At 43.1% G+C, this 18,759-nt stretch overlaps 1 protein-coding gene across 4 annotated transcripts in view; it reads right to left on the bottom strand.

Moving 5' to 3' along the window:
- Window positions 1-18,759, bottom strand: part of LOC110985494 (synaptotagmin-6-like) — an 85,431-nt gene that overhangs the window by 37,095 nt on the left and 29,577 nt on the right. For 2 of the 4 annotated variants that reach the window (XM_022246561.2, XM_022246552.2), the window contains one exon: window positions 15,914-16,012. In XM_022246561.2, the coding sequence (XP_022102253.2) occupies window positions 15,914-15,998 (85 nt within the window). In that variant the 5' untranslated portion in view covers window positions 15,999-16,012. Of the gene's footprint in view, window positions 1-8,728; window positions 8,936-15,913; window positions 16,013-18,759 lie in introns of those variants that run through there. The other 2 variants (XM_087134118.1, XM_087134119.1) reach the window with 2 other exon arrangements.

Here is an 18,759-nt window from a genome sequence, read left to right as displayed (position 1 = left end):
GGTGTATAAGCACCCGTGGATCTCGTGCGTTCACTTCATTAATGCCCAGGACATGGCTCTTTGGCTACAATGATGGTGATGAATTTTGGTAGAATATTCGCTCTGGCGCTTTGAATTTGTATGCGCGAACATGCGGCAAAAAGGGTGTTTGGATGATTGAAATGGTCGGGGCGAGAGCAGGTCAGTGGCAAATCCGGACTGGCTTACGACCGGAGCACATTCGTGAATTAATAATCGTCAGTGACGTAAATGGCAGAACGCACTCAGTCGTGTCGGGCCCCTGATACGATTATTAAAAGCAGCAGGATGTATGCCACGATTTCGCAGTAGCGTACTTAGTCAATTTTGGGTTTTCTTGGCAGCTCGCCTTTCAAGGCACTGTAATATTTTTTCACTATTTCATTTATATACGACAACCCAGTGAGCCAAATGCATCGATTGTTGCTGTCATTGAGGCACTGGCAAAAGTCAGTACAGTTTTAGCATTACAAAACAAAAACACAGAAAAACAGCTCCGGTTTAATATCAAATATTTTGAAAGTATTAAAACGGAGATAAAACCAAGTGAAGTTGATTTACTTTTTGTTTTAGTAGTCAGCGGTTAATTGGAAATCTGAAATAATCAATAAGCATATATATCGACTAGCATAACGAGATGAATTCAGCAATGCGTTCCTTCAGAAAACTTCCCCCAAATTTGTTTTTGACTGGATTGAAACGGCAAAACATGTCAAACAGCATAAATTGCTGCACCCGACACACAAACACAAGCCACACACGTCTCCCATCCATACACCCAATTCAAAATGGTGACTCTATATCCTTAGAGTAAACGAGAGATTTGATTTCCTTTTTCCAATTTCCACCGTGTCAGCACAAACAGTCCAAAGAAATGACCAGAATCGGTATCGACGGCTCAGGGACAGTTGGATGCACTTTGGGTTTGTAAGGGAAGGATGCCAACTGCAACAAAGCGCCCTGGACGCTGAAGGGACAGAGTGGGCGTGTGTGATACTCAATCCACTTGATGATTATGGCTGGAGAGCTTGCACTTTTCATATTGGCACACATTCCGCGCTATACAGTCCCCGTCCACACCTCCAACACTGCACTTCAACTAATTAAAGCGTACCTTAACAACCGTTTGCACTGGCGCCGCGCCATTTCCCGTGAATCACTTCGATACGCCATTTTCCATGTCAATGCTACGGCTTATCACCGTGCGCGCAAATAACACAAAGGGAAGCCGGCTGCCCCAAATCGTCGACCCGAAAATGGTCTGACACCAAAGACGGCCGACCATAAAGGGCTGTTTAGGAGATGTGACGTAGAGTGTAAAAGATCTCTCTCGACATTAGCAATCAAAGTGTAATAAGTATATTGCTATTCTGCAATAATTATAAACAAGGGTGTCGACTGTCTTAACGCTCGAATAAAATGCAACGCATACACTTATTTGTGTAAGGTTGACGAAAATTTCCAAACTGACGGCATTTTGGTTATTTTGGTTGTCCCAAATTGACGCCATTTTGGTTGTACATACACATTTAATGAAAGCGTGGCATTTCCTAAGTATTTAAAACAGCGTTTGCCACGTTTCCATGTAAGTATATACAGCGGACTATTAAGCCCTCCAGCGATCCAAGTGCATGTATCACAAGTCTTACATGGTGTGTGGGGAAAAATAAACTTGCGGCACGCCATGACAAAATGTGACAAGAACGCTCGACAGGCCATCGAGTGCAACCTGTCCAGGGCTCGTTCAGCGAGAGGAAGTCTGTGTCTGGAAAGTCACTTTAAGGCCTTCCCATCTCCAATCGCCCCCTTGTCAACGCAGGGTGCATATAGTGCCAAGTAGTTAGGATGCATAATTTATTGCTTTCGGGTTTTTTCTCTCGCCAGTCACCGGAAAATCAGACAGGACAGCGAGCGAGGACCGAGGGCTCAGAATGACACGTTGAAGCTATGCACGGGGTAGTGTATTCGCGCCGGTTTCTGAGCCTACCGGGCGTAATATCGAGACTGCAATGAGCATCGCAGGAAGGAAATTACACTCAACATGCTAACTACAGCGTGACAGGGGATTGTTATTAAATATTGAAATTAATCTCTGAAAGTCTTTAATCAATGTAGGCATTACACTACATGGTTACATTTGCAGCTATTAGGCCTTTACACTCATTATTTCACACAACTAGTATTGTATGCAAGGAGCAAGAGGTCAAGTTAGTTTGTACTTATCCTCCGAATCGGACGATTTGAGTACCGATACAACATACACGGATTCTAACATTTAAAGGCTTTTACAGGTCTTTTCAATTTCAATTTCAATTTTTTTAATTTCTTCCTCGCTATTTTCAAAGGTATTTTGATGCCTTTGAATTCGGTTTTTATGCCGATACCTAGTTCAATATTTATGAGCAAAACTATAACGCTATCCCTACGGGGAACCTCAATCTTGCATTGATTTGTGCCCACCGAACTACAAGGACTTGTGACATGTCGCTGTCCTAAATTTGGTGTAGGTGATTTAGTGTTGTGCAATTACTTGGAAATAAGCTACAACGAGCACAACTTTTTCCCTACATTATTTTCAAGGAACAAATTTTGGGCTCAAAAATCACAGAGACGGAACAGTGTCCTCCCTGATTGCTGCTGCGGTAATCGTGCCTTTAGAAATAATTAAAATAGGGTCCTTTAAAATGCTCTTAACCCAAAAAAGAGTCGGGGCAGAATCAACCCCACCCCTCGACCATTTCTTGTCCCCACAGCATTGCTGTTGTTTTTTTTTTATATATGCCGACCGTTATAGAATATTTCAGTAATATCTTATGGTCAGTTTTGACGCCAATTTTACGAAACTCGGTCATACTGGCCTGGAGCAGTGCTCATGTCCCCCATACAGGTCAGCCAGCAATACACACTTTTCCACTGACAAGCTCGAAGCTGTTAGTGTGACCCTGAACTTTAAATGAGCGTAACAACAAAACCCTGCTTAAAATTTGGTTGCAACTTCATAGTTATATTAATAAGGAGTGTCGTTACATGTATACAAAGTTTGAAATTCAGGCACGGGACAGCCGGGCTGGTATTGGCCTCCCAGCTGTGAGACTCAGTGGTTAAAAAAAAATCTTTTAGGGCCAGCCCCCAAAGGTTGTCAAGTACTGAAGAGGAAAATACCGATACGCAAACAGTGTGTCTAAGAAAAATTCACCACAGGCATACACATGGAACAGCCTGGCCCCGGCCGCTCTGCGAGTAAGTTTCAGGCGTACACAACGACGTGCCACCTTCACGACACCGTCGCCCTGACACAAATAAGCGTCATAAAGCAAACACGCCAACCTTGTAATGAGGAAGACAATCCGCGGGCTAACTTGAGAGTAATCGATTTGCAATTAGCTTAGCCGGTATCACCCTTCAGCAAACAGCCAGCGGAAGGCCCTACAGGAATCGTCGGCTTAACACACACGGTGTACTTCATAATATGCAGTGTGAGCTCGTGAACGTGGCCTCGACCAATCAATGTGCTTTTTACGTTGGTACATGAAATAGCCGCGCCGGATAATAATTTCCACGCGGATCCTCTACTCGGTTGGGGAATGTGACGTTCGACAAGCGCAGCAAGGTCACAGTGAAAACCTGTGCACCGAACAATGAGTCATCATTGCAGAAACTAAACGAACGCCAAATGAATATTTGGCGTGTGAGGAAATTGCTAGACAGCGTGATGACTGACCATGTACAGTAGGAGGCTGCAAAGGCTGGACTAAACTAAAAACTGAACTAAAATCATAACAAATTAAGATGCTCCATACTGTCGCCGCACTTGCAAAAACATTTTTACTAATGGTGTAACTGTTACTCACTGTTAAGATCCAGCAATAAAAACGATGTTTCTTAAATGAACTGACAGTAATGCACTTTGTATACCACCAGGAAACAATGTACCGTGTTCGCAACGATATCAATTGCAGTAAAATTCTGGCGTTAAATACTTCTGACGTGGCAACTTTCATGTATTTTACCCTGTGTATACTGACTTCCAACCTTTGAATACACTAGCGTGCTGCGCCGCATCACCACCGGGACCATACACACGACCCCGTTCAAGCTGAGAGATGCGACGTGCACCAAACCCCTTTACAGGCCTGGGATCCTTGGTGGGAAAACCGGAAGGATTATCCCGCCTGGCGTACGCCTCGAAAACCTGCCGCCTGAACTAATGCATTACTGCTGGAGGGGGTAAGAAGCGGATGTTAATGGGCCATGCATTTGATCTGGCACGGGAAAACATCTCCTGGCTGTCCCTCGCTAATGTGAACTCAGACACGGCAGCGTCAACAAATGTCATTTGAGTCAACCGAAGGATGCCATAATTTTGGATTAGGCGTCAGTTTGGGTACAAACAAGCCTAGGTACCTGACGTTAAGCAGGTCCGATTGCTACCTCATCACCTCTGATCAAATTCGTCGATTCGTGAACAAGTCTAAGAATAGTTTGTTCGGAATTTCCATTTAATTATCAAATGCTTTCGCGTGGACTAATGCTAATTCATCATGACGTCTGGATACCATACTATTGTACGAGAAGCATTTACTCCTCTAATTCTTGACAATCCTTTTCAAAAAAGTGAAAATTCATTGAGATTCACTTAGCTATAAAATATGACAATCAAGTGAGGATACACGCTATTTTGAAGGTGCTAGCAGCAAAAACAAAATTCAAGGCTGAAACATACACGTGGCGAAGACTGTCTACATCGTGTCTCGTTTGATACGTTATGTTGGATGTAATTCAACATAATCCAATTACGCTCAGCCAATGCTCTTGGTAGGATGAGACTTCCAACAACCCCTTCACTTAATGTCATTACCAAGAGCGATCGTCATCGTTTATCCTGTGCTTGTCACAGAGCAATCATCAACTATTCCGAATCATTTCAGCTCGTGCCTTTGCAATACTGGGCATCAGAGTTAACGGAAAGCCTTATTTTGAAGGGGGAAACGGCATGAAGGTGAGCGCAAATAATGAAGTTTGACGAATAATGAAGAATCTGGTGGCTAAATCCCATCGACGATCATTAAAAAAATGTGAAACAATGCATTTTTGTGTATTTCTGTCAATGTCAGGGCTCATCCTTTTATCCAAGGTCACAAAACATTCCGTAGGACTAGGCTAGTCTAATGATCCGTTACAATCTGCCCAGTGTGACGAAGTGTGTTAGCAGCGGACTCTATATTTAGACAACTGATGAAGGAGGCACCACGGATCAGACTGTGGGATATTATCATCGTGTGTACAGCAGCAACAACGGGTACGCTAAGGATGTATTTGTGTCTCTGTAAGCAACTTCAGTCTCCTTAATAAAAGGCCCCAAGGCCCAGCTGAGGCAGTGATCGACTGGGATATGACTGGCTGTAAGTGCGTGGACGGTTTCGCCCACCTCCGAGGGAAGAGGAGGCATTTGCAAAAGTTTCTTACGGGACCTGAAGGATCATGTCGGCGCCTGTTATGTGATATTGTTATTTGTACCTGCGGGATCTCACGAAATTCTAGTGACATTGTTTATTGTAAACGTCAATACAGGATCCTGAGGAGAAAGTTTGAATGCAGTTTAAATATCGAAATTCTTTTCAATCGTAAAAGGTAATGCTCGTCACATGCTGAGAGCAGTTACCTCAACAGACTGAGAGGAAAATCCTGACTTAAGCAACGAGTAGTCCCACAACACCTCACCCCGAAAAATCAGAGTAGACTGTTCAACACAACAGACATTAGATGGTACAGTAGTTATTATTAGCTGGTAAAGTGTGGTTGAGTATACACCTATTTCTAGGTCGTTACAGTTGACCTTAAAGCAACACAATTTTGTTGAACCTCAAGGTTTAACACAACAGAATTACTTGATGGGTGTCATTTTACATATACGCTAGCCTGAGTGTTTGTAGCATGAACGCAACGTACAGGCTATAAAAATCTCACACCGCCAGTTATTATAAGCATAAACTGTACTTCGCTCTCTCCTGATACACTGTTCCATGCCTTCTCTACCCAATAGAACAGGCCCGTTTATGGGGGGGGCTTTGTGTTAAAAGAGGAAGTAAAGAAGGATAATTGCAAACCGTGTGAGACGCTGATATAAGGGATGAAAAACACTTGCAACTATGCTTGACTTGTCTCGCTAGAAAAAGCTTTCAAGAGCTAACCATACTATGTATGACCTCGTTAATAATCCGCATGAGCTTGTAAGGATAGGCGCGAGTGGATTAAAAAAGTGGAAATGCTATCTCCAGATGTGACCAATCTCTGGTTAGGCATCACTTGATCACATTCTGGGATGTAATAAGCTGTCACAAGTGCAGCCGAGATTGCATCTCATGATTTGCATCTTGCACGCCTTAGCAGGTCGACCACGGGTCTCCTCGGAACCGTTTTAATTTTGCAGCTTACTGAACATGTCACGGCGAGCGTCCCACTTTATTATAAAATCACTCCACAACATTAAAACACATGAAATTTCCAGACCAATGGACCTTAACACGATATGAAGATATTCGTGCCCCCCGGGCAAGGTGCATGTAATGATGACCAGGCACAACAGTCGCATTCACCACACTCCCTCATTCTTCCCCCATCTGTGGACCAATTTAGCCGAGCCTTGACGAGTGAAGCGTGGCGACACTGTTAAGCTCTGCACCAACAAATCCGAGCCAAAAGTATCCAGGAAAACAGCCAACAGCAAGTTTCCCAATAAAGTGGGCATGTTACACGACGCAATATTAAACTCCATAACTGTCAACCTGCACCATCGATCAAGCATTCCGTCGAAGGAAACATGGGAGCTTGACCAAGCTGAAAATATTAATACTGCGAACAGTAAAGCTCTTTGGCTTGTTGTGGCTACCAAGGCGCTACCTTGCTACAAGTGAGTTCAAGCACATTTCGAATAAAACCGAGCTTGTTCATAATTATCAATCTTCCAGCACGTAGATCCCAGACAACTCTTCAAATGAAATTATTCGAACACCGCCTGAACAATATCGTGGAACGCGCACGAGCCAAGTTGAAGGGCCTCTGCTTATACATGAATGGATAGCTAAAACACGCTTAACTTGCCCCTTCTTGCGCTAAAGACAAATTGATTATGACTGAAACTCGCATTAAAGTTGATGCCTTGATGCAGCCTGTCATAAATCCTTTTTGAATAGTCATTAAATACTATATATAAACCAATGACCAAATAAGCCACATTTTGATTCAATGGGCGAAAGCCAACAGTATCTGGTGAATTTTGGTTTGGGTCTGTGACGAGTTCAAATTTTGGTGAAAAGCTATTACGGCTGGAAATTGAGCACTGTAAGTAAAACGAACGGGGAGGACATTTCGCTTTGCTGAGACTACAGTAAGGGACAGAATACTCGGGCAAGTTGCCAGTGCAACTTGTACACTGTGCTCCACGTCAACAAAATCAAATATACTGAGTATGTCATCTTTCTCCTCGTGGACGCTAAAAATGTCGGCTATGAGACAACACAGAAGGCTTTATCCATCAACTGTTACTAAATCATTCATCAATACAAAGAATGGCAAATATTAGAACAACACTACTTGCCTGAAAGGCGAGGCAAGTTGACAGTTACGCAATTTGGGGCTTATTGACACACGCAATGAAAACAACTGAATTCGCAGAATCGAGGAACTGTATTTAAGGTTAGAATAAAAAAAACATGCCTTGTGTGCCTTATCAAAAAAAAGGTATGTGTTTAAAGGAAGGGGTTGTGATTTCGAGTTGTCTTGATGTCTTCATCTTTATAACTAAAAAGGATGGGGGAAAAGAGAGGGATTGCATGATTCTTACTTCATGATGATCATATTATTCGTTTACTGCAGTCTCTCTTTCATACTAGCCTAGCCCCCAGTGCTGTTTGTGTTTTATTTATCTGCTTGCTTGTTTTGCTTCGCTTGTTTGCGTGTTTACTTGTTTATGCTTGCTTGCTTGCTTTCTTTTAGCCGTTCCAGTTGCTTCAACGAGCCCCTCTTGAGTTGGAAGAGACGAAATTGTTAACTATGTGCTTCATTCGTCTTGTGGTGTGCATCTCACTCGGTTTCGTTTATACTGTGACAACTTGAAACGTGTGCTCAACAACCCCCAGCCTGCCCATCGGATCGTGCGATGTGTAGTTAAATTGGTCAAAACACATTGTACACGTCGGTTTACCCATTATCTTCGGATCTGCTCAATCGATCTGGGTTTGGTTTGCCCTTGGGCTATAACAAATGCCTCAACTCAATACAGAAAAAAATATTTTAAGGCCAAGTTTCATTATTTCCTTCTTATCACAGCACGTGCTCACAATGGTGTTGCTATGGCAACAGAGTGGGAAAGCCGTCTGTTGTCATTCACACAAACGTTTGGCTAAATGATTCATTACAACACACAGTGAGTGAAAATCTATTATGTGTATCTACCTTATCGCTATTTTTGCATCTGGCCTGTACAAATCTTCCCAAGAGCATAACTAACTTAGTGACACATGAGTAGCAATTGTCAAAATCAAAGGATTTACTGAAAAGACAATACAAATGAACAGATATTTTCAATTAGTTACGCATGAGTAATGCCTATTGTAACCAAACACCCAGTATTGAAATACATGCAAGATGATAACCCCAACCAAGTAATTCATCGAATTCTTTGGCATTTCTCAAATACAGATCGTCTTACCCTCGCTCGTTACCTTCTAATTCACGCGAGGTACTCCGTGACGACGAGAGAATCGGATTGCTCCCGGAGAAACAGTGCTGGAGATACCCTTCGTCTACCGTAGACAGCAGGCGAGTTCAGCCTGGCGAGGTGCTCCACGTGCATTGGATGCCGTATCCACGTACACCATCGCGAATGCTAGAGCTCACAGTGGCGCGTGGGATTGAATGCTGCATGATTATACCTGGATACTGGCGCGCATGACCGGCACAGACTCATTTGGTATGCGGGATGTGTTGACGCTGACGATGTGATCAGGGGTAGGAGAAGTGAAAGTTCGGCCTATAGGTGAATTTTATACGGCGCGCCGCCTAACAATAATTGTTTTTGAAAAAAGCTGAAATTAATGACCCATCCTTTATTCTTCTAGTCTGACATATATTATTTTTCCGCTGAGTTCATAATGATAATGATAATTATATTTGCTGAGGACAAAGACACAGCATCGTTACACTGTCACAGTCAACAAAACAACCAACTTACCAACCAACGACACACGCAAGCAAAACGTTGACTTTTAACTGTTTTCACTCTTTAACACATAATCACCACCGGTACAGATCCTGTACTATTTATCCATGACGAAACAAAGTCCACTGCTGCATGATTCTTACAATAACAAGTACAATGAAAATAAGTCTGCGTTTCAGATGAATTTATTTTTCAAAACTGGCTGACAGACAGTCTAATTTTTAGTGACTGTTTACCAGTGATATGCCAGATTGAAAAGACGCGCAGTTATTCGTTACATTATCACCGCATCGCCTCCAATCTTGACTTCGTCACTTATTTATTTATTCATTTTTTGCCAAGATATAAGCCAGTATTTCTGGCTATTGTATTCATTCCGTGCGCACTCGCCAATTACTATACAGCCTAGGCCTGTAATTCAAATAATTTTGAAAGGCTTGGAGAATACGGAGGTGATCCAAAGGACAGTTGTCAATACGTAAAAGGCATATCATGTGGACATGTATCACATTCAAGAAAGCGAACATTACAAATTCATTGAAACTGATTAGATTTCTGTGCCAGGAACTGTTCACTGGTGCGAAATGGGGAGCAATTCCACTGGAGTGGCCAAGCCGTTAGCTGTGTTTGACGGCGTTTCTTTGTGGCGGTTTGTCATCCTTGTCCATTCACGATATCAATTATAAGAGAAACGTACGGCTCAGATAACGGAAATCCTGGCGGTACAGTACCCTGTCACCCCAAGGCTTCGTCAGTGACCTTCACCGGCACTTTAGAGTACATGGACTAGTATCGATCAAGGCTACGGGCCTAGAGCTGGACCAAGAGAGGGTGCTCTTTTCTTAGCAACGGAGGCTCCATTGGTCGGAACTGAATTTCGCTGGTTCACCAACAACTGGGAAATGCACGCGTCACACGGTCGCATCGCTACCAAAAAATTGAAAACTCCCATGAACGCGGCTCTTTTCAACCGATGGGGGGGGGCTTCTGCTCGAGGCAGGTAATCCTGTGAACCAATTAATTTCAACCTCTGATGCTATAACATTCCATACTAACTACTTGAGATTGTGGATCAGCCATTTTTACGCTTTGAAAACCAAACAGTTTCCTTTTTAAGACAGTTGGCTATGTCACTGTACTCAATATAACCCTTTGCATGAATCTGCACCATCTCTTTCTCGACAATATACAATCAAGCAATACCTGGACAATATTCTTTCAAGGCAAAAAGCCTTACAAGAAACCACTCAGCCAATACATCGCATATTTTAGGTAACGATGGCAAACCAAGGGCTGAATGTCCCGAAATGACGTCATCTGCAGTCGTTGTGATCAGTGCAACTGTTAGAATACAGCAAAAGTACGAGCAGACCTTTTCACTTTCTGAAAGAAAAAGACTGGAGAATTTGTAACTAATACTATAACGCCACTTTTCTAGATTAGTTTTTGGAGTGATATCAATTAAATAATGCTTCTGAAACATCCATACCCCAAAAACCTCAGGTACCAGACTACATTTTTGATAAGCCATGGTATAACTTCGGTAATCATTTGTGTTTATGACAAACGCTGTCAAGCAATAAATAAGAAAACGAATACAAAAATCAATATTGACTCTGCGCAAACTTGATCTGCGTTTCCGAGAACTGTTTCCCTCACCTGTCCCATCGACTTTCACGGCAGAACCGATAATTGCCATCACCGAGACAGCTGTTAACAGGGCCACTCCAGCCGGGAAAAAAGTAAAAACAATCCTAGCTAACTCAGCTCGCTGTGCTCCTGAACGGCGTAATTTCGCCGTAACGCTGGGAGATATCGAAGAGTTGCTCAAATGCGCATGCGTTGGCACATAAAACGACTTCCAGACAAGGCTTACCACAGCGCAGCTGTCCTTTTTATCAATTATACTGCGGTTTAGTTGTATCATGGAACAAGCCAGGGAGCAAACAAAAACACTGTGGTACTACTGAAAGCATGTATTTTCCGTATTTGAATAATATTTATGACTCTAGTGCGCCTGAGATTATAAGACAAGATCAACTGAAACCAACTTAAATAACTATAAAATTACCAGACGGCCCTACCTCGACGTAAAAAGAGGGGTGTTCATCATCGCAAGGCTACAGACAACGTTTTAAAGTCAACAGAGGGCGGGCAAAATTCGCATTCCAGTCCACACTGATGCCCGCGATTGCTGCGAGCACGGCTGCATGATCTACTGCCCTCTTGCGGTAAAAAACTTGTTCTGCGGTATAGGAATGTGGGTACTGTGTTTAATTTGCGTTGGCAAATCATACTATGGACATCTAACAGAAAAGAACGGCGCAATAACAGTGGACGCTCATTGTTAGTGCATTGTGTTTCTCTTGTTAGATGTTCGTGGTGTCAACTGATGGGCTTTTGTTGAAAACATGCGTGAACCGTACCATGCCCGTTAAAGTTTACTTCTACTGTTTGAGAGGGAGCGTCTGAAGGTCGATGTTTCCACGTACAGAGAAAAGAGATGGATTTCACTACCGGCGATTGGAACTTGTAATTAATACGTAATAACAACGGAAGAACCCTCCATACAAAAGTGATGGAGGAGTGTAGTTGGTGTCGGGTTACAGCCATTCCACGCTTTTGTCGGATGATCTTGGCTGCGTGCTGGAATCAGATATTGATAATATTTCACAAGAAAGTGACGTCTGATTAAATTAGCGTTTGATTTATTGATTGCCCGTCTGGTTTAAGACAAGTTCATTCGGTGTCGTCCAATAGCGTAAAAGGCATGGGTAGCATGCACGATCCACGGAAACCTTGCTTGATTAGTTTTTCCAAATGCGCAGGCAGACTCTTTGCAGACGGACAAGATTAAAATGGGTAACATCTAGCGGCTCTCGACTCATCACAGTTGCGCTAAGAGTTTCTGTACAGTGTGTCTCCATCACATCCATTAATTTTTAACATTGGAGACAAACGCCTGGGGGTATGCGTTCACAGAACTTAAAACTGTAGCTTTCTTGAGCCATTGACTATCAAATCGGGACGCAGTGCATCTCTAGCGAAAAATGGACGAAAGAGTGGTGTTTAGGCTATCATTTAAAGAGTACTTAGGGTAGGAAACACAGAGGGGAAAGTCAACGAATGTTTACAATCGAAAGTGAAATCTGCTTCAGGGAAAAGCCTATACTCTTCAAATCAAAGTTCTGTCTAAGGACGCTGACTTGCGGCTAAATTATGACGTTAAAGAGCAGCAACTGAGGCTCCTATCCATTATCTAAGAATCAAAATGAAAATTCTTCTCTGCTCGCATTCATCTCAAACTTCAAGTTCTGCTGCACCACAGAGGGAGGGGAAATTTACATAAGTCAAGATGACCTCAAAACTGTTCGAACTAAAGTAAAAAGTGTTACACCTACAATACAATTTACCTGTTTATATCATATGGAAGCACCCACGTTCACAAATGCAGTCTGTTGTCTGGATAAAGTCTTTGGGGAAAAACTGCTGATTATGAATTAAAAGCATGAAGGCTGTCGGGGGCTATTACTATCATTTTGTACACGCATGATGAAAAACTGATAGTCACACACTTTGCATCTGTTTACAATAGAGTATCACCTTACTCGGTGTATCTTGGTATGTTTATTTCAATTAGGGCCAGTGACTAGATGGATTTATTGTTATGTTTGAAACGCAGCCCTTGACGTTTTAGTAGTCAAGCGGTCAAAATAATTTACACAGTCCATACCACATTGAGCATGTGGCCACTGCACTTTGCATTTCTGCCTCGCATTGTTGAGCATGTAGCTAAGCCAACACGAAACGGACTTCAGTTTTCTCCTCAGCCAAACTTTCAAGTTAAACTAATGCGCCAAGTGACTACGCGAGGGCGTGTCATGATTATCTGCTTGTTATCATTCAAGACAATGCACAGAGATAATGAGGACATTTGCACGGTGGACACAAAATGGATCTAAAATTGTGATGTATATGGTGCGATGCGATGTGCATTTCGTCAAAGGATTTTGCAACACTCACCTCAATATTTCCCATTTGTACATGCCACGATTACACAATGGGGCAAGTTCGGGCACTAACCGAAGTTCGTCCACCAATAAATGGCTTCATACCCATTCGCATGCGCAATACAGTTCGTTAAATAATCGAGCCATTTCGCGAACTCCCTTTATCATCCACATTTTTGCTGTTGGTTGCATCTTCCATGCGTTCATGGCGTCTTCTCTCCGTTACGTTCACCTCAATGATTCCCTGTGTACTTAATTACACAAACTGCTGCTGGTAACCAGCAATTGGCCCCAGGGCCTTGTTCAAATGGGTCGAAAAATTAAGTAGTCCCACCATCCACCGTTTGGGTGATGTCAGTCGAACAGTGGTAAACCAGGCTGTCGACCGAATGCTTAGCCAATAAAGAAAGCGGCAATAGAGAGGGTGGGACCGGGTGCCCTTCTGCTCGCTATTAAATCTTGAATGCGATAACCGCCACACAAGTCAGTCATGCGAGCGACATCTGCCAGGGCAATTCACATGATTCGTGTTCGGGGCCCCGCCTTAAGTACATTGCCCTAAAGCGGTTGACACGGTCCATGGTAAATTCACGCTTGGAGAGCGCCCTCTCCCCCTCGTCGTTCGCAATCTTTTTTCTTTCTGTTTTTTTTTCTACCGCGATTCAACCTTTCTAATAGGACTTGTTCAATTATTTATTTCTGGAATTTAAATATTGAAGAATAAGTTTGCTGTTCCAGATATCAGATTTTGGACTGACGAAGAGTAGATTCCAGGGCTGCAACACGGCATTCAACTAGACGAACATTCTGTGTCATTTCTAATTACTATGACGTTCCCTCTTCGCATACTGCAAGCCGTCCACAAAACACCGAACTAAACATTCACTTTTCATTACACTTTGGGATAGACCAAGCATAAGGCCTTTTGGGAATTGAAGAGGGATACTGTATAAGGAATCTTCCTGAAAATCAAATCCCCGGGCTCCTTTTGTCCTTTGTTAACTGAATACATAACAGTCCCAAGATAGAATAGTTAAATCACCATGGTTAATGTAATGGGTAATTTTGTTCGCAGTCTGAAGGAACTTTAGGAATTAGGAATTAAGGAATTTTTTTTTCATGTCTGGCACCTAATAATGAGGCATCTCTTCAAATGCATTATTTAGGACAAGACGTTATGGATGAGACTTGGGCAGATCCTTATTCAGGTATTTTTGAAATTAGCAATTTTACAAATTATTGTAAAGTTCACTTCACGAACGATTTTTTTATGTTATACTGTTCAAAATATTTCTGGAATATCGCATAATGACATACAGTATAATTCCCATCAAGGCCTCGATGTGCAGTGCGAGTCGGTGTCATGATAACCTGCAGTGCGGGCCCTTGGCTGTAGGGAACCCATTACTGCTTATCTACCTCAATAAGATGTTCATGTACGAATACAGCTCCGTATAGGCCGAGTACCAGCGAAGTTTAATTGTAGTCATAATTTTCAATGTGTGCACCTGCTGGGATTAGGTAAGAAAAATGTAGTCGCTTCGGTGTTGATGCAACGAGGCGACAACGCTTGGATTGCTTTCCCCTCTTTACCTCACTGCGTTTGAAAACATACCAAATCCGTCTGATATCTGAACCGTTCAAAATCCGCCTGCCTAGAAACGCTTCACATAGCATATCAGCAAAAAATTTGGCCATTTTGGTTGACAAGTTCATATTCTGCACAACGACGATCTTAATGTCAGCTATCATTTCGGTATAACCGTCACAAGTGGCGGTCCAACTTCACTCAAATGACCCAGTGGCAGATAAGTGTAACTTACTGGTAAACCAAGCAACAGGCAAACAAAACTCTCCGAATTTGCCTGACCAACTGACTTGCCGATCAACCGATAGACAAAAAATAACCAAGGGGTGTAGTATCGGGCCAAACAAGTTGGTGATCAATTTGACTGCAAATATTTTGTGACTGAAATCCGATCAAGAAAACCCAAACAAGAGAACAACAATTATACGAGGAAATGCAAAATTAACCGAGTATAAAACTAGCCAGCCAACTATATCATCAAACAACGAGACAGCGACAAACTGACCTGCAAACCCACTTCATACAAATCGATAATCGTGACGACCAACCAACCGTGTCAGTCCAGTCAGCTACCGACTCAAGTGATGAATTCCGTAAACTGTCATCAGTTTTGTATTCTTTCAATGGAAGCAGGTCTGCCGGCGCTCCCCCCGGACGGCTGCTCTCCAAGAGAGCTGGGGGATAGCCACCAAATGCGATCTCCCACTCAATGTTGGCCCATCCAAATTTCACGGACTACCACATCAGGCGATGTTTAAATTACAGAAAGCAATTTCCAATGAAAAAGGTTAAGGCTGACATCAAAATAATGTCGATGACACTTCACAGTTACGCAGTAGTAACTCAAAAATGCAGTATCCAGATTATTTTGTATGTTCAAGAACACAACACCTGTGAACATCAGTTTATGTAGTTTCATTACCGGTAGTAAATCACGCGCTGATCTTGTCTGTTGGGAACACAAATTGGGCGTTGATACTATCTACAATATTAATGTTATGCCATTAATGATCTGTTTCTTTCCTCATACATAAATGACCGACATTATGCTATTTCTCAGAAGTTAAAGTGACTTACCATGTCTTGCGTTGGATCTGCTCACGTGGTCTCTGATAGCTCGCTTGGCCTGTTCTACTGTCATAGTGGAGCCGTATGGTTCCATTGGCCAACTGGTGGCTGGACAAAAAGAAAACAATCGAATATTAACAACTGGTCGTAGAAGCCAATCATCATGAGCCCCGAGCGGGATCAAAATAAGGCGCAATTTTCCCAGCAACGGCGGCACCTTTCGTTGGAACTGCGCTCTGGTGGTTCCCAAACAAATATGAAATGCACGCGTTACGGTCTCGGCACTACCAGCAAAACAGCTCTCCCGACCAACATAGCTCTTTTCAACCAATGAGGGGTGCTTCCGCTCAAGGCAGAAAGTGAATTATACTTAAGCCGCTCTGAGTTGGGATCATGACAATGGTCCAAAATTGAAGAAGGAAAACGTGAACTGAGTGGAAAACTTAATTCATTATGCCGAATCCCAAGAACAATAATTCACAACCACAAGGTCAAAAATAACCTCAATTGACGTGAGAGACAAAATCAGAATGCCCAATTCTATGACGAGAGAAAATAACAATGTAGGAAAATGACGTGTGAACGACAATGTTTCTGCAACTGAGAAACACTGCCAGAGATTGAAACAGTATCATGTTTTGTCAGGGCAGGAAAAAATGAAACGAGAGATGGGAGAAGGAAACCCCGACGTATACGCGTATAATGAGCTAAAAAGCGACCGTCAACAATCATGAGCAGCCAATTATTTACATTTCGTCATTCAGTCGGTATACTGCTATCCAGCGCACACACTTATTTTCGGGCGAAATGCGCTAAAGATACACTTCTCGCTTCCCGTCAATATTGCCCCATCGACTATTTTCGGTACAAGTGCCCGGTTGCGTGGGCTGAAGTGTCGTATACTCGAGAAAGGAAAGTCAACATCCCCTCCCCTGAATGAATGACAGTGGAGACTTCACCGGGCCTATACGCCACATGCACCACCACTCGAATGCGTCTCGGCCGGCGATGCCCAATTGCCTATAAGAGCAAAGTTCGACGCGCTCGAGGGTTCACCATATCAAACAAGCGCTGCTTAGTTGGTGGAGTGCCAAGTCGCTCTAAACCGAAATCAGAAAAGAGCTGCGAGCGGCTAGATGCGGGGGCCTCACAAACTACCTCATCCGTCAGACAGCGATTTCCCTTTTTACGCGACGTCATCGTAGCGAGCCTACAGGTGATGGGTGATGTCTTCATTCATTATGGCCAGAAGTCATTCCTTATGAATTTAAGCGTTAGCTTTGGTATTAGCATTGCTTTCCCTGAAAAGCAACAGAGCCATGCAAGAGAACAAACTGACCCCAAAAGGCGAAGTCCCGCCACGTAGTCTCCCCTCGCCGTTTCAAGGTCCAATTAATCTTCATCAGTACAATTATTTAACTTAACCGCTTCTGGTGGCCACTTTAGCTGTCTGACGTAATGTTCACATCGCTTATCACAGTTTATTATAAAACAAACTACAAGAAACTTTCTGATTACAACAGTTAATCAGCGAGCTTGTTAAACTTTGGCAAATGCGTTATTTGCAGTCACAAACTTAGTGTGCTCAGCAACAAACTTGTACTGCCAACCAAGGCCGAGCAAAAAAAGGTGTGTCTTGTTCGGTTTTTTTTAAACGGGAGCAGGAAGGTCCCCCTAGAAGGCAACTGAGTTTCCAAGATGGCGGATGGATTCTTTAGACTTCTTAGAATGACAAGAACGGCCAGAGCACATAAGAAAGGAACAGCGTTAAACAAGCAGAGTGACAAAACAAGACAGTAGGCAAACTTAAAAATGATCGAACGGTATTCCCTGCGGTCCCACGCAGTTGAGCTGATGTTCTGGATGTCAGGATGACGTCCGACCTGATGGAAGGCGGTGCATGCAATGGCACTCCATCTAAATGGAGATTTGACCAATCACAGCTTGGTGAGAGATGACGCTGCATGATTTTTGGAGCCCATGGGGCATGCATTTTGCATGAAGACGGTCATCCATGATGCGGCATACTGCCCTGCAGAGATTGCTCGTCCCGGCTGACCGGTCCCATCCCGCCTTGTGTTGGTCATGAAAGGTCCCTGCTGTTGTATTCACGGCGGCCTCTTCACAGTAAGTGACACTTTAATTCTGATTTGATTCGTTTTGCCAAAGCTGCGCGCAAAACGAAGGTAAGAAATTACATTATTCATGATTCAGACTTGCAAATTCCTGAACCATTCTCAATAGAGAAGAGGATTTCTCCCCTTCCTCGGATGTCACTTCCCAGAGGTGAACACTGTTAAAAAATTTCCAGCACTTGTTCTGAATGGTTCGCTATAATTATCGTTATGTGAGTTTTGGTAATTCGATGGCCTGTATCTAAGATGGCCACTTCCAACGGTGTAGAGTCGACCCCGATATTCCTTGATCATTTTCACGGCTGCAGCGGCAAGGAGTGATGAATAATGCATGCCAGCTGTGGAGAGAGATGCGAATGACGCGGGGAGAGAGAGAGAGAAAGAACTCGTGCACGCAATGCTGGTTAGGCAGCCGTTCGGTCTAGCCTGGTCTTGGACACGACAACCGGTGAATGTTTCATGACCGCAGACATAACAACCGACAAAAGGACATCTTAAATAAGCCTACGTTCATGACAAATTGTTTCTTATTCACTTGAATAATCAGAGAAAAACGACTGTCTATGTCTACTACGCAACGATGAACGGAACCTGTCAACGGAGATGCAAACAACATTAAGATCGACAGATATGGAAATCAAATTCGAATTAACTTTTCGCTGTCCAGTCACATTTCATCCGAATCCTTTTTTTAACAGATCTTGGAGGCTCGTTGGATAC

This window comes from Acanthaster planci, linkage group LG03 (genome assembly GCF_054643075.1).
Source record: "Acanthaster planci isolate LZ-2023a linkage group LG03, COTS_SCS, whole genome shotgun sequence".
Lineage (NCBI taxonomy): Eukaryota > Metazoa > Echinodermata > Asteroidea > Valvatida > Acanthasteridae > Acanthaster > Acanthaster planci.
The sequence above is the reverse complement of the archived record's forward strand: the minus strand, read 5'-3'. Positions and strand labels throughout refer to the sequence as shown.